Source organism: Nematolebias whitei, chromosome 19 (assembly GCF_014905685.2).
Source record: "Nematolebias whitei isolate Nwh7 chromosome 19, NemWhi1, whole genome shotgun sequence".
Classification (NCBI taxonomy): Eukaryota; Metazoa; Chordata; class Actinopteri; order Cyprinodontiformes; family Rivulidae; genus Nematolebias; species Nematolebias whitei.
Genome location: NC_056516.1, coordinates 40923068 through 40938790, shown reverse-complemented (window position 1 = coordinate 40938790; position 15723 = coordinate 40923068). Strand labels below are relative to the sequence as shown.

General features: G+C 41.0%; 1 protein-coding gene across 1 annotated transcript in view; it reads right to left on the bottom strand.

Moving 5' to 3' along the window:
* Positions 1-9000, bottom strand: part of sdc2 (syndecan 2) — a 52419-nt gene extending 43419 nt beyond the window's left edge. Inside the window, exons 1-2 of the mRNA XM_037693089.1 lie at positions 8983-9000; positions 8523-8637 (exon numbers count right to left, since the gene is read on the bottom strand). Coding sequence (XP_037549017.1) covers positions 8523-8637; positions 8983-9000 — 133 coding nt within the window. The remainder of the gene's footprint in view (positions 1-8522; positions 8638-8982) is intronic.
* Between the last annotated feature and the right edge of the window lie 6723 nt (positions 9001-15723).

Below are 15723 nucleotides of genomic sequence, written 5' to 3'. Positions count from 1 at the left end.
AACCGGTAAATATCAAATGGCACACGATCTATGAGCCATTAATGCAATATTAAAAACACCCACAGTACATGTTCCAAATCCTTATGTCTCTATCTCATCTCTGGACCCTACGCACCACTAGTATAAAACTGCAGAGATTTATTCTCATTTACATATAAAGGACAGCAGTGGCGCTACACTTGACTCCCACAAGGATTTGCTCTGTTTCCAGGTATCTTTAATCAGGTGTTAAAATATGTACTGCAGTCTTGCCCTCTCCCCAGAGACACCAGACTGATCCAATATGTGGACGACCTGTTGTTGGTAGTGCCTACGCCTGACACCTGCATAGAAGTAACTAGGTTGGTGTTGGAACATCTACACAAAAATGGCTTTAAGGTTAGTAAAAATAAATTACAGATTGGCAGAAAACAGGTGTCCTTCCTGGGACGAAAAATCTCTGCAGTAACCACTAGCATGTCCAAAACTCAAACAGAGTTTCTTGACACACCTCAAACCAACACATGTAAAATACATGCTTTCCTTTTTGGGCCTAACAGGGTACAGCAGAGGGTATATTCCTGAATACACAGATTTGACACAACCCCTGAGAGATTTGGTCAAAGAGCAAGGCATGAGAAACTTGAACAACATTCTAATATGGACAAAAGAAGCCTTCATAAAACTCAAACAGCACATGTCATCTGCAGCAGAACTGACATTACCTGATTACAAGCTACCCTTCTTTTTAGATGTTTCTGTAACAAAACTAGCCATAAATGGCGTTTTGTTCCAGAAAAAAGGGGGTGAGAAAAAGCTACTACAGTACTTATCGACAATGATGGATAATATGGAAAAATGGCACCCCCCCCCCCCCAATCACAAAACAAAGTAGCAGGGATTGAAAATTAAATTAAAAAAAAAAAACAGCACACATTGTTATGGGACACGCCCTAGTGGTATTAACCACACACAGTGTAGTGGCATATGTAAATTCTCAATGCTTTACTATGACCACTTTAAGACAACACAGGTTATCTAAAGTACTAGAAGCCCCCAACATCACCTTCACACATGAAGGAATAAACATGGTGGACTGCATCTCCGAAAGAGAACCGCACCAGTGTGAAAAGCTTGTGACCACACTGGAAAAAGTAAGACCGAATCTGCAAGCTGACTAAATAAATTTTCTCTAAAATTTAAGCTTCGTCCAGTTGATTTAAATGCCTGTATATAAATAGTTGTTTGTTTGACGATGACATGCGAAGGATCCGACGTGGCTGAAGGTTTAAAGCCCCATGTAGAAATTTTGACGTAATTTTTGCTGACGTTAAAATCTTTACATGAAGCGTGCTCAGTTCGAAAGATGTTCCGGGTGTTATTGCCCATCGCTGTTTACTAGAAACACGTTAAAACTTGGACGTCTGGAAAGCGTCAAGAGGTGTGGTCATGTGACAGTTCAAAGAAAACTCTACTGGGTTTTTGAGTGCCTGTGGGTAGTTTTTTGCTAACTCCTCTAAAGAAGTTGATGACCTCAGGTTTCTATCTATTATAGCCTTCATAGGTCTGTAGTTGAAAACAGACTAGTCAGAAATACAGTACATCCCCTAGCAACTTTTTTTTTCTCTCGTGCTTGAGGCTGTGCTTCTGATGACAGAATCCTTAAAATAAACACCTGTATTTGGATGATTCCTAGAAAGAATCTAGAAGAATACTTGCAGATGACCATATGGAGCTGTTATGGTTAAAGACAGGGATTGATAGCTTTTTAGAATAGGCAGTGATGGAAATGTGTTTTTATAAGTTGAGGGACAAACAATAACCTTAGTTAGGAAGGTATAGGGAAATATAACATTATAAGTATCCTGATACATGCTCAATAATCCAGGTAGAAAAATCTCAAAAAGTTAAATCTGGCCCTCTGGACATTCAAAAAACAAAACAAAACAAAAAAAAAAGTAGAAATGTTTTGTCTTCCATCCAAAAGACTTCCTCAGTCTGATGTGCTGTATTCAGCTCAATCTTATAAACATCTCCTTCTCAGAGTGGATCAACCAGTTTTGTTGCTGACAACCAAAACCAGATGCTCTCATGGTCAAGAAGAACCATCAGCCTAACGATGGATGATTAGCACACTGATGGCTGTTTACTATTCACAAGAGGCTGAGTGATGTGTCTGGGCTTCATTTTCTGCATGTAAACGCTCGTAGCCTTCTGAGAAAACTGGATGCTTTGAAAATTCTGGTCAGTTCTTCTGGGGCAGATGTTATCTTTATTTCTGAATCCTGGCTGAACAAATCTGTAATGAATAATGACGTGGCAATCAATGGATTTAACATCTACCGCTGTGATCGTCAAAAAAAGGGGGGGGGGGTGGAGTCATTATTTACATTAGAGATTCTCTGGTTTCTAGTCTTGTGTCTTCTAAAACAATTCCAAACCAGTTTGAAGCCTTATCTGTAAACATCACCTTGAATGGAGGCCAGATTTTAACTGTAGTCTGCTGCTACCGCCCCCCCCCCCCTCAGCATCACCTGAGGCATTGACTGCCATGATGGAATTTCTTGGTAATTTAAAATTCACAGAGGTCCTTTTGGCTGGAGATCTCAACATTGATTGGTGTAAGTCGACCCCCCTCTGTGATAAATTCAAGGAATGTTGCTTGTCTCTTAATCTTACCCAACTGATCAATTCTCCCACTAGATTAAATAAAAACCGTCCTAAAAAATCCTCCATCTTAGACCTGTTTCTAACTAATATGCCTCACAAATTCCCTGGTACAGGTGTATTTACTGACCTTTTAAGTGATAATTGTGTAATAGCGGCTCTCAGAGATATTAAACTTCCACCTTCTAAGACCAGATTAATTAAAAAAAGGGATCTGAAATGCTTTTGTTAACAGTCATTCCTCTGGGATCTGTCTCACTTTGACTGGCATCGTATTCTATTAACTGACGACGTGAACTCCGCTTGGAACTATTTTCATAATACAAAGTTTGTTTTCTCAGTCATCCAGGTATATAACAACAAAAAAGGTTGAATCATGTCATCTGGACTTCGTTTTTTTTGTTAAAAAGAAACGTTTCGCCCCTCATCCAAGAGGCTTCGTCAGTCTGAGGCCTAGCCATCTGGTATTACCCAGAAGTCACCCTGACTCTTGTGTTTCAAGCCTGCCTCAGATACCCCTGAAGTCTGGCCTTTTCACTAATGGTTTCAAAAACACACCCTTTGTGTTAGGGTTAGTACCCCCTCCAAGGACTCCAAAAAGGGTGGATAATCTGAACTGCCGTTTGGTGCATAAGCACAAATGACAGTCAGAACCCGTCCCCCCACACGTAAGCGGAGGGAGACCACCCTCTCATACACTGGGGTGAACCCCAACACACAGGCACCAAGTTGGGGGGCAATAAGTACGCCCACGCCTGCTCGGCGCCTCTCACCAGGGCAACTCCAGAGTGGAAGAGTGTCCAGCCCCTCTCAAGGAAACTGGTTCCAGATCCCGAGCCATGCGTAGAGGTGAGTCCGACTATTTCTAGCCGGAACCTCTCAGCCTCACACACCAGCTCAGGCTCCTTCCCCACCAGTGAGGTGACATTCCACGTCCCAATAGCCAGCTTCTGTAGCTGAGGATCAGACCGCCAGGGTCCCCGCCCTCGGCCACCACCCATCCCACATTGCACCCGACCCCTTTGGCCCCTCCCACAGGTGGTGAGCCCATGGGAAGGGGGACCAACGTCTCCTCTTCGGGCTGTGCCCGGCCGAGCTCCATGGGTAAAAGCCTGGCCACCAGGCGCTCGCCCGCGTGCCCCACCTCCAGGCCTGGCTCCAGAGTGGGGCCCCGGTGACCCACGTCCGGGTAAGGGAACATTAGGTCTGTTTATTTTTCTCATCAAAGGGGTTTTTGGGCTGCACTTTGTCTGGTCCCTCACCTAGGACCTGTCTGCCATGGGTGACCCTACTAGGGGCATAAAGCCCCTGACAGCATAGCTCCTAGGATCATTGGGACACTCAAACCCCTTCACCACGGTAAGGTGGCATCAGTAAATAAATCATCAGTTATACACAGAAATGCAAACTAATTTGAATCAATTTACACCCGTTGTATCAAACATAGTTTGGTAATAAGTCTCTCAATAATGTTGTTCTTGGTCTGCAGCTTGACAAAACGCACCATGCTTCTTCTGTCAGGGAAAATCTTTATCACTTTGTCAAGAGTCCAGGAACCACGTGGGGCAGACAAATCCATGACGACGACATCTCTAGATTTTAAACTCTTGTTTCCTTTGATTCCTCTTCTGCCTCTCTTGCAATAATGGCAGGTACTCCCTGATCCAACGTTTCCAACACAAATCCGAAATATACTGAACTTGTCTCCAACAACATTTCACATACATATCAGAGGGTTCAAATAGCCCAGGTGGTAATGTAGAGTTTAGAGTTGAATAAAATTGTATTTTTCTGACTATTTAACCTGTGATATAAAGCGTTTTTGGTGCATGTTGTTGTGAGCCACCCGAGAGGCCTGAGGGGGGAGGCTTGGCCCACCCAACCCCGCACGCTATATCGAGGTTCTCACGCTCTCGTGCTATCTAGAGGTTTTTAAGCTTCTCACGCTCTCACGCTATCTCGAGGGTTTTCACAGACTTTAAGTCCAGGTGGGCATGTTTTGTTTACTGGGAGATGTTCCCATGTAATGCAGAGAGTATTAAAGTGTAACACTCAGAATAAGAGTGGAAGTCTGCTGTGGATCCTGATCCGATGCCCAGCCAATTGATGTTATCTTTCTACTCGGACTGAAACGACTTCTCGGTCTGGTGTCATGGTGAGGGGCTTTTACATCAATGTTTGATTTGTACTGAATGTACTTGTGCTTTGCTTCACTTTATCTGTGTCGGTTTAATAAAATGACACTTATTATTCTAGCAGAAACAGCCTGTGAGTGTTTATTCATTGCTCCGATCATCCCCCCGAACCTGTACTTTGTTTAAGATAATTTCATAGAACATGTAGTTTTCCCTTTAACAGAAGATGATTTGGTGTGTAGCATGAAGCTGCACTGCTCTAACTATGACCCCTGACCCTTTTTCATCTTCCAGACTCACCATGAATCGTTTTTTTCAAAGTCACATCTGACTTCAATAATGTCTGATGTTTTTCTACACATTTCCTGTCCTTGGATACAGAGCCAGCTACAGTCTGACTAATATTTATCTAATTTCTTCCTAAGTTTCTAAGAAAGAAAAACGAATCATTAATGAAGTTTGTTTTATTTGCTAAACAAGTGTGAACATGAATAATTTTGATTGTTGTTTTCAATCACTATAATGAAATAGTGAAATATTACAATGTGGATAAAATATTTCTTTGTTCTGTTTTTCAGAAAGTGATTATTCCTTCAGATACACTTGTGAAAAAATTGTCTTTGAGCTGGAAGCTGTTTTCTTCAGAGGGGGAGCTACAATGTTCCCTAGTTAGTCAAAACAATCTTCTCAGAGCTGTTGTTTTGCACAAAGTTGTTTTGTGAAAAAGGCAGTTCACCTTGGACCCCTGAACTGAGCAGTTCATCTCCGGCCCCGAACCGGAAGACAGTTCATCTGTGGACGCGACCCTCGGGGGGTGTGCCTAGGTCCACTTGTTCAACTCCTGAGTAGATAAATTTGGAACACACAACACAAAACTGATAGTGCGTTTCCTTGACTGATGAAGCCTTCCGGATCGAAGGCGAAACGTTTCAGCACAAAAAAAAAAAAAAAAAGAAAGTGTCCAGAATGACCTGACTGAAAAATGTTGTATTGTATAACTGGATTATTGAGCATGGAGTTTGTTGTTTTCAACCAGTTTGACATGACTGTCAACAAGGAAGAGGGCCAGTAATGGAGAAGGGGGCGTGGCAAAGAGACCATCTTAGCACCAACATAACTGGCTTGTTCCACTTTGGAGTAAGCTGTTGGGGGAAGAATCAGTTTTGTGTTAAGCCTTCCGGATCGAAGGCAAAACGTTTCAGCACAAAAAAAAAAAAAAAAAAAAAAAAAAGTGTTCAGATGACCTGACTGAAAAATGATGTACTTGGTAAATCATTTTCTGGCTTGCAGTGTTAGGATTTATGTATTTGGATTTGAGCAAGACACCGGGCAACAAGAATGGTTTAAAGACTTTATTAAGAAAACACTGCTGGTGGAGGTGGAAGTCCTGGAGCGAGCCCAATCTTCTCATTCAGATGAGATGAGTTTCACCTGATAGAGTTGGACAGGGTGATTTCACCATAGCAAGCAGGACTGTCGCAGAGAGGTAGTTTGGGGAGATCCAGAGGAAATATCCAGGAGTAGAGCAGAGAGTCGGTACTGAGGAGGCAGAGGTCCAATATTGATTCCAAGAGGGTCATCCAAGAGACGTAGTAATTTATCCAGAAGTGTAGGTCAGAGCCTTGATGAGGGGTGAAACAGTAACAGGCAAGGAGCAGGCAATTCAACAATCCAAAAAGACAGGCGTGGGGTCAAGATCAGGCAAACCAAAAGAGCAGTGACATGAATGCTGGACATCAATAACCACAAGGGATTCGATAATCTGGCAGAGTGTGGCTGTGAGCATGAGGCTTAAATAGTGCTTGGAACAGGTGGACAGAATGAGCCTAATTGTGTGGAGGTGCAGAGGGGCGTGGCTTGAAAGCAAGGCTCGAGATAAGAGCATGATAGAGGAAAACAAAACATGACTTGGCAGAAATGTGACATGCAGTGACGATAAATGACTATCTGATCACATTAATTTCTTTCAACCAAAATCCAAAGTAAACTATTAAAATAGTCAAACTTTGTCTAAATTCATGCGCGCACAAAACCAAAATAATTCCTGCTCAAAGAGTGAATTTTGCCTTAGATAAGAGAATTAAACCTTGATTGATTCATTATTGTCGTTTATTATTGTTGTTGATTTTTAGTTGGATTATTTTTGTAATAAAATTTCAAAGACAACTTTGGTCTCTTCATTCAGATGAATATTCATTTGTTATGGTATAGAACTCTACTATATAGACAGCTGATTACCCACGTGACTTAATACCCGTTCACAAATATATTCATTTATCAACTGCTCCTAGAACTATGTTTGGCATTTAAAGGAAGGAGAGAAATAGTGGGGGAGATCTACAACTATTTTAACTTCTGTATTTATTTTCTTAAACAACCCAAGTACATGTGGGGGTGTTGAGATTTGAGTGTGTACTCAGATTGTGTTATGTGTTGTAAATATTTATTATAAGATGTAATGTTTTATTTGTACCACAGTGTGGTGGCAGAGAGCTGTTTATATAATGAGCCAGTCACCACACACCTGTATTATATGAGCAATCACGTGATGTGTGTATATATTGCCTGTATAGAATGCTTGTATTCAATTCTTGTAGCTAGTTGCTTTTACTTCACTGTTGGACTATGCTACTGCTTACACTGCTTTTAGGCCTCAGAAGCCAACTTATGTGTCACCTGGAATAACGATGCTAAAAGGGAGAAATGTCTCTACTGCTTCCTGCCTCGGCATTTATGCTGTAATCCGCTGTGACATGTCTAATACTCAACAGCCACCTTGCTGCAAGGAAATTTTCCCTAAAGGGACTATAAAAGTGATAATGACGACGACTGGCTGCTCTCATCAAAAACAAGCCAGTCACAGAACTCGACAGAGTCATTCCTTTTCCATTTTTGTTAAAAAGCGCCATTTAACTTTTGGTTCTTCTCTTGACTCCTCTTGAGAAACATTTTTGTTGTCTGCAACCTGCTTAACTCCTGAAATGTCCCGCCACAATGCTAACGCTTTCTCCTTCTGTAATGGCATTTAGAGCAAACTAGAAGCAACTCAGGCACATTACTGCCCCCTACAGGTTAGGAGTACAAATTGAACACGCTTTTTTTTCTGTTCAAATTGCAAACCTGCCACCATGGCTGGTGTGTTGTTCAAATTTACATGACACTTCAAACATTCACCCTCATTTGGCCAGTGGCGGGTGCCAAATTCTTCCCCTGGCTGTGAAGGTGCTGCAGGCAGGAAGAGCAGAGCAGTAAAATAGAAAAACCTGGCTGAAGAAATGTTTTCAATGAACTAGTCTCTAACAAAAGGAAGAATAGGAAAAATCAGGTAACACAAGAACAAATTAAAGGCCTAGCGTTCCATGCTGGCGTGTTAAGAAATGTCAGCCTTGTAACTATTTTGGTTAAACCTTGAAAAAAAATGAGCAATCTCATGCAATATTCTGATATCTCACATGCTTTGGCCTGATCAGTTACTGCTACAAGCATGTGCTGTAAAAGACCTCGGCTGACTTAGAGCCATGTGATTGCAGTGGCCATCTTGGATTAGGTTGACTCTAAAAGTTTTAAATGTACATCCATTGATTAATTTCTGACAGATTCATTAACATTTGTTCACTGGTTCATGTGATATATGTTAACAGTAGACAGATGAACATATGCACACATACAGGCATTATTACTTAATCTTTGCATTCAGCAGCAGGAGATCAAGAAAGTTCTGTGCTTTTCAAAGGTGTGCACCTGAGCCAGAGCCCGAGTTGAAGTCATCGTCATCTTCAGGGTAGTAACCTCCTGATCCGGCCTCATTCAAGTACAGATCATCCACTTGAGAGGAAGTCCTGACTGCCTGCACTATCTACGAAGCAAACAGATCAAAATAACTCATTATCATTCAAACAAGATCCAGTTTCAGCTGAGAAATCAAATCATCCATCTCCACTTAGCTTTGAGTGCAATATTTCAACTGCAGACCAAATTTTAATTATTCTGCAGTAAAATACTCCATGGGCAGTGACCTTGGCGCTCAGACCCTGGCTTACCAAAGCTGGCTCTTGGGACATGGAATGTAACCTATCTGGCAGGGAAGGAGCCTGAGCTTGTGCATGAGGTTGAGAGGTACTGACTAAATATTATTGGGCTCACCTGGACGCACAACATGGACTCTGGAACCAATCTCCTTGAGAAGGACTGTACTTCATACCACTCTGGAGTTGCCCATGGTGAGAGGCACCGGGCTGGTGTGGGTCTAATTTAGCTACTTTTGACTTTAATTTGTCATGTGCACCACATGTGGCACATGTGGTGGAACAAAATTGTGTGCACGGGATCCCATTTGCATCCAACAATAAAATGTAAAAGAAAACAGTAATAAGATCTAAGATGTGAATTAAGAAAAACGTTAACTAAAATATGCTAAACACTAGTAGCATAAAAACAATACACCAAATAGCAGCACGAACATTAGTCTGTGTGGGAAGATGAGTACAAATAAACACAGCAGCATGAAATAGATCAGTAGAATGACGTGATTTTTTTTCACACAGTGATTATCCTGGTTAGGGATTCATGAGTCTTATATATATTTTTGTTCAAGCAACCATTAGACAGGAAAATCCCATTGAGCCTCGAGGACTCATTTACAAGAGAGACCTGATTTCAACAAAGAATGATGAAAACGATGGATAACAGCGACAACAATAGACAGCCACAAAAAGGCATATAGATTTTATTTGATTTTTTTTAACAAATAAGATGGCACAAAAAAGTAACAAAAACAGCTAGATGATAAAGCGAATGTAGAAAACTAAAAACAGGAACATGTCTGCATTGGTCCTTGCCAGGAGTCCAACAGATTCTTAAAGCCACTTAGAGAGGTCACTGTCGAGATAATAATGTCCTGAGAGCGCACACTGTAGCTGCACTCATGCCAAGACATGTACGAGGAGATGTATGAAGGCAGCAGACCAACAAGTGATTTAAAGATGAAAATGTACCAGTGAGAGAGTCTGCGTGTAGTTAATGGTGACCAGTTAACCAGTGAATACAGGATGCAATGATGGTATGATAATCACAGCCAGTTATGAATCTTAGTGCACCATGATAGACAGCATGCAACATCTGCAGGGTGCTTGTAGGAGCGTTCATGTAAATAATGTCACCGTAATCAATGGAGAAGGAAAGTCACAATTACAAGCCGTTTCCTAGCATTCAGAATTAGACATGATCTGTTTTTGAAAAAGAAACCCAGTTTAAATTTAAGTTTCTTTACTAGGTTTTCCCACATGGAGCTTTAAAGAGAGATGCAAGTCGACCAAGATACTCAAATATTTATAGTAATCAACAAACTCAATCGGGACAACGTTTGAGAATTAAATCAGAGGAAGAACTGCTGGGACCGACTTCCTGTTTTTAAAAAAGCATCCCTTTGGTTTTGTCGGCATTTAGAACAAGTTTGAAGCGGAACAAATCAGACTGGATGATGTTGAAAGCAGATTGCAAAAGCTGGAAAGCCTTATTAACTGTTTTAGCTCGACAATAAACAACTGTGTCATCAGCATAGAAATGTAAGGATGCATCAGGGATGTTTTGACCTACATTACCTATGAAGATTGTAAAGAGGGTGGGTCCTAAGAATGAGCTTTGTGGTACACCATTGTTGATTGTTAAATAACTAGAGGAAGTACAATTATGTTGAACATACTGCCTCCAATCAGAGATAGAGAACCAACCAATGGTGTGTTCTGAGAAACAGATTTCTGAGAGCTTATGGCACATTATGTTATGATACACAGTGTCAAAAGCTTTAGACAGGTCTAAGAAAAGTGCAGCACAATAATCCTTAGCATCCAGTGCTTCAACAACGTCATTAAGAACCTTCAGTGAAGCGGTCGTTGTGCTGTGTTGTTTCCTGAAACCAGATTGAAGGTGAGGTAAGATGTTAAATGAGTCCAGGTATTTTTTGATTTGACAGTTTCAGTTTTTCTAGAACCTTGGCTAAAATGCAGAGTTTAGAGATTGGTCCATAGTTGTTGAGTGAGGTGGGGTCACCTCCCTTCAGCAAAGGAAGAACAAAGGCTGTTTTCCAAGCATCTGGAATGGAGTTTTGGCTTATGGAGAGATTAAAAGATGTGGGTCACAGGGACTGTGATGATACAAGTGGCCAGCCTTAAGAAATAGGGTGGAAGTTCATCTGGTCCTGCAGATTTTTTATGATCAAGACCTTTTAACAATTTATTTACCTCACTAAATGAAAACGGAGGAAAAAGAGAAGGTGTAATTAACTGAGGATCGACTTGTAGGAGGGATTTGAATTGTAGAAGTTTAGTTATTAAGTGAAGTGGCTGATTTTCCATTAGTAACTGTGTCAAAAAAAAAACTAGAAGCAACAAAATGTTTGTTGAAACAGTTAAGGATCTCGTGCTTATTTGACAAAGGAACAGAGTTAAGAAGTTGTGATGGGAGGTCAGATGATTGGGGGCTGCCTGAGAGAGATTTGATGGTTTTCCAGAATCTGTTAGGGTCATTTAGATTTTTGGAGGTCTGAGATACGAAATAGTATGGCAGTTGTGCATTTATTCCTCATTTGTCAAAAATTCAACCAATCAGTGTCTGAGCCAGATTTTCTCGCTGTAACCCAAAGATGAGCTCGCCTGTGCAGGAGGTCCGCTAGCTGTAGAGTAAACCAGGGGCTGTTTCGTCCCTTTATTCTGAACTGACAAAAAGGAGCATGTTTGTTCACAAAATAAATGAAACTATTATGAAAATAGTTCCAAGCGGAGTTCACGTCGTCAGTTAATAGAATATGATGCCAGTCAAAGTGAGACAGATCCCAGAGGAATGACTGTTAACAAAAGCATTTCAGATCCCTTTTTTTAATTAATCTGGTCTTAGAAGGTGGAAGTTTAATATCTCTGAGAGCCGCTATTACACAATTATCACTTAAAAGGTCAGTAAATACACCTATACCAGGGAATTTGTGAGGCATATTAGTTAGAAACAGGTCTAAGATGGAAGATATTTCAGTACAGTATTTGTTTGGTCTACTGGGAGAATTGATCAATTGGGTGACAGGCAACATTCCTTGAATTTATCACAGAAGGGGGGTTGACTTATCCCAGTCAATGTTGAAATCTCCTGCCAAAAAAATCTCTTTGAATTTTAATTTTCCAAGGAATTCCATCAGGGAGGACAGAGGGGGGATGATAACAACCTACTAGAGATAAGATCTGGCCTCCATTCAAGGCGTAAAACTGGTTTGGAATTGTTTTAGCAGATAAGACTAGAAACCAGAGAATCTCAGATGTAAATAGCGACTCTACCCAACCCCCCACCCCCCCTTTTTTATTTTTACGATCACAGTGATAGATGTTAAATCCATTGATTACCAAGTCATTATTCAGTACAGATTTGTTGAGCCAGGTTTCAGAGATGAAGATTACATCTGCCCCAGAAGAACTGACCAGAATTTTCTAGGCATCAAGTTTTTTCAGAAGGTTACGAGCTACATGCAGAAAATGAAGTTCTGACATGTTTTTAAAGTCATTTGGTGTGCTGTAATTAGTGGGGGGTCCACAGTTGGGCTGAATCCCTAAGAGCAGTAACAACATTATTATCAGACATTTTCTTGAGTTTTTCGTGACTGATGTGTAATTACAGGAGTTAGTAGTGTGACAATTAGCCCCCATAATTTAACCATGAGAAACATTCATGAATACGCGATAAATCATCTAACTTGCTATGAGTATGTTACTTGAACAATCTAGTAAACAAAAAATATATTATATATGAATGTTAAAGTATAATGATATGATAAATAAGAATGACATTTCTAATAAGCATTAGACATATGATAATTTTATTATTAACCTTGTGATGACCAGTGAAAACAGGGATAACTATAATATTTGTGCCTTTTTTATCTGTAGAATAAGAGAGTTTGTAGGACATCATGACATGAACCGTCATGATTTAACCTTGCATTATTAGATTGGATCATGTGCGCATAATTAATCTTCAATGGTACATTTTTATCTGTGTAAATACAAGATCATTTCTGCTGTTTACTCGTGTTTTTTAATAATGTTTATCTTAAATTTGAATTGTTTTGTTATTGACATACATGTGTAATGATCAGTGCTATGAAATTTCACCTGAGGTGGAATGCTGAGGTGTTTATTTTTATTAAATAAAATTGAAGGTCTGTTGGGGGTGATGACAGCTCTCATCTGGTCTCAGGAGAGGAGGAGAGTAGACAATAATACAAACCGGATTCCAAAACAGTTGGGACACTAAACAAACTGTGAATAAAAACTGAATGCAATGATGTGGAGGTGCCAACATCTAATATTTTATTCAGAATAGAACACAAATCACAGATCAAAAGTTTAAACTGAGAGAATGCATCATTTTAAGGGAAAATTTGTAAGGGTCCCACTGCCTGCAGCCTGCCTTGCTGATGGCCGCTGATTAACAACACCTGGCGGTCATCAGCCTGATGAGCCTCTCCATCTACAAAAGGCTGCAGCCCAGTGTGACTCATCGCTGGAGCATATCACCTCTCATGGTATAGTACTGTTGAGCTAGATATGTCTAGGTGAAAATAATTTGTTCACCTGTGTTCTCTTTTCCAGTTTCCTGGTTCCTCGTGTTTTTGGATCTCCTCGTGACCTGATCTGGATCCCTCGGCCTGTCAGGTATTCCTCGTGCCATTTTTGCCTCCAGTTGCCAGCCTTCCTCGTTCCCTTGGACCCTCGTTGGATTCCCCTCTGCTGTTCACTCCTTGGACTGAAGGACCAGCTCCCTTCCTTCGGGTTTGGACTGTAAGGACAAAAGAACTTCCTTCAAACAAACCACTCAGGTTTTCTCCTCTGGACCAACACTAATCTGTCGTCCCTCTTTCCAGGAGTGCTGAGATCCGGCGTGTGAATATTCACTGTGTCTGCTTTCCGATGAGCAAAGGTAATCACTGGAGGTAGCGATAAGCACCTTTGCTTGCAGCCTCTCCTCCAAGGGGTCCGGAAGCTTACTTCAGTGCAGTGGTATTACCTGTAGCTGTCTAAAGTGGCCTCATTAAGGCTGCGGCGAGGTGATTCATCCAGAATATTAACGACCTTAAATCCGTGAGTCACACCCTAATTTCACTCTGTTACCTCGACCCTTCAAGCAGCAGGGAATGGATCTTCTGGTCCAGAGAAACTCGCGTTGTGGCCGCTCACCTCTCACATTAGCGTTGCAATTGTTAACTGTTCTGGTAATCTTTAGGGCCCTGGAAACGGGCTCAAGGGTGTTGTTTATCAACTAGGAAACCTTTACAAAAACCTCCTGTTATTGGTGTTGTTAAGTGAACCAAGCATTTCCATGTTTTGCTCATTAAGGGTGAAATAATAGTCCAGATTTGTACGTTTTGCTTTGCTTTTAATCAATAGTTTGCGCAGGGGTACAGCAACAGGCACAATTTTATAATGATTAATTTTTCATGAGTACATAGGATACACTTTCTTCCCTAAACAAGGCGATGACTACTATCCGTGGAAATTCTAAACCCCAAGAGCCCTTGAGGGTTTACAGACACTGCCTTCACCTAAACCTTTCACAACTCAAGCCAAAAGATATTCTCCCTCAACTCTCTCATGAACCAGAAGCACCTTCGAGCAAATCTCACTAGTAGCCAATTCAGTACTCCCAAATTTATTCTGTATGCTGTTCTTCCAATTTGATGAAACAATTTAATTAGAGCAGAGTAAGAATGAGGTCGTCCGCTTACCATGATTTTGGAATGCCCCTTAGTGAGACACTTGTGGGGGTAAGGGCAAATTTCCTGTTCTCTAGGAGAGAGATACAGGCCGACCTCAGAGGCAAGTGCAACTATTTCCAAATTAGAAGATCAGAGTTTGGACGGGCCCAGGTCATGCAATTATAGAAGTAGGAAACTCATCCAGTTCGAGTGTTTGACAAAAGAAAGCTTACATCCAATCCCATGTCAGTGAAGAAAAGAGTTAACTTCCATCATCATCTCAAAACTGGTAAAATCCAATCTCCTTTTTGGGCTCCTTCTGATCCTGATGAGCTGCCCCTCGCCTGTAATTCTCTCTGCTCAGCTCCTTAGTTCAGCTCCGACTCTGCATGGACCCAGTTCATTCTGTCCAGTCTGTATTTAAAGACTTATTCATCCCTCCTCTTTTTAAGGAGGGGTTATGGAAAATTACATCATCTCTTTTCCAGTAACTTCTCTGCTGTTTTGCACCTCAACCGGTTCAGACCGGTTTTCTCGGTACTTTCCAGAACTTGTTTTGCTCAAAGATGAGTCATCATGAGATGAGTTGTGTTTGAACTCTCTGACTCTTGTTCTCCTCTACTGCTCGAGGCATGTCCAGACTTGTTCTTAGGCGGGCATTCTCAGACATGTTTCTCTGTTACATGAGGCCTCTTCAACTTTACCATTTCACAAGCAAAAGTGAATCACACCATCTTACATAAGATTATACAATGTTTTAAAGATTAACACTTTCATTAGTTGATTATGTATTGATTATTAGTAAAACAGTTTGGTTACACATTACCAAAACAGTAAAACACTTTTGATTACACATCATCATTTTCAGCTCGATTTAAAGCTTGAGTTCAGTCCTTCTGCTGCTGAGGAGAACTTTTGATCAGGCTTCATTTTTCTTAAAGCTGGTGGTCTGTTCATGCATTATCACCACAGACACCTGGTTTATTGACAACTGTAAATAATAAACACTGTTCTTTTGTATTTCCCCTGTGTCTGTCTCGTTCTGGGTCTCATACCATCTGGGTTCCCTGCGTAATCGTAACAAAAATCTGTTGTTTTCAAATTTCATGGTGTCAACAAATCCCCAAAAAGTTGGGACAAGTCCATTTTTACCACTGTGTGGCATCCCCCCTTCTTCTTACAACACTCAACAGACGTCTGGGGACAGAG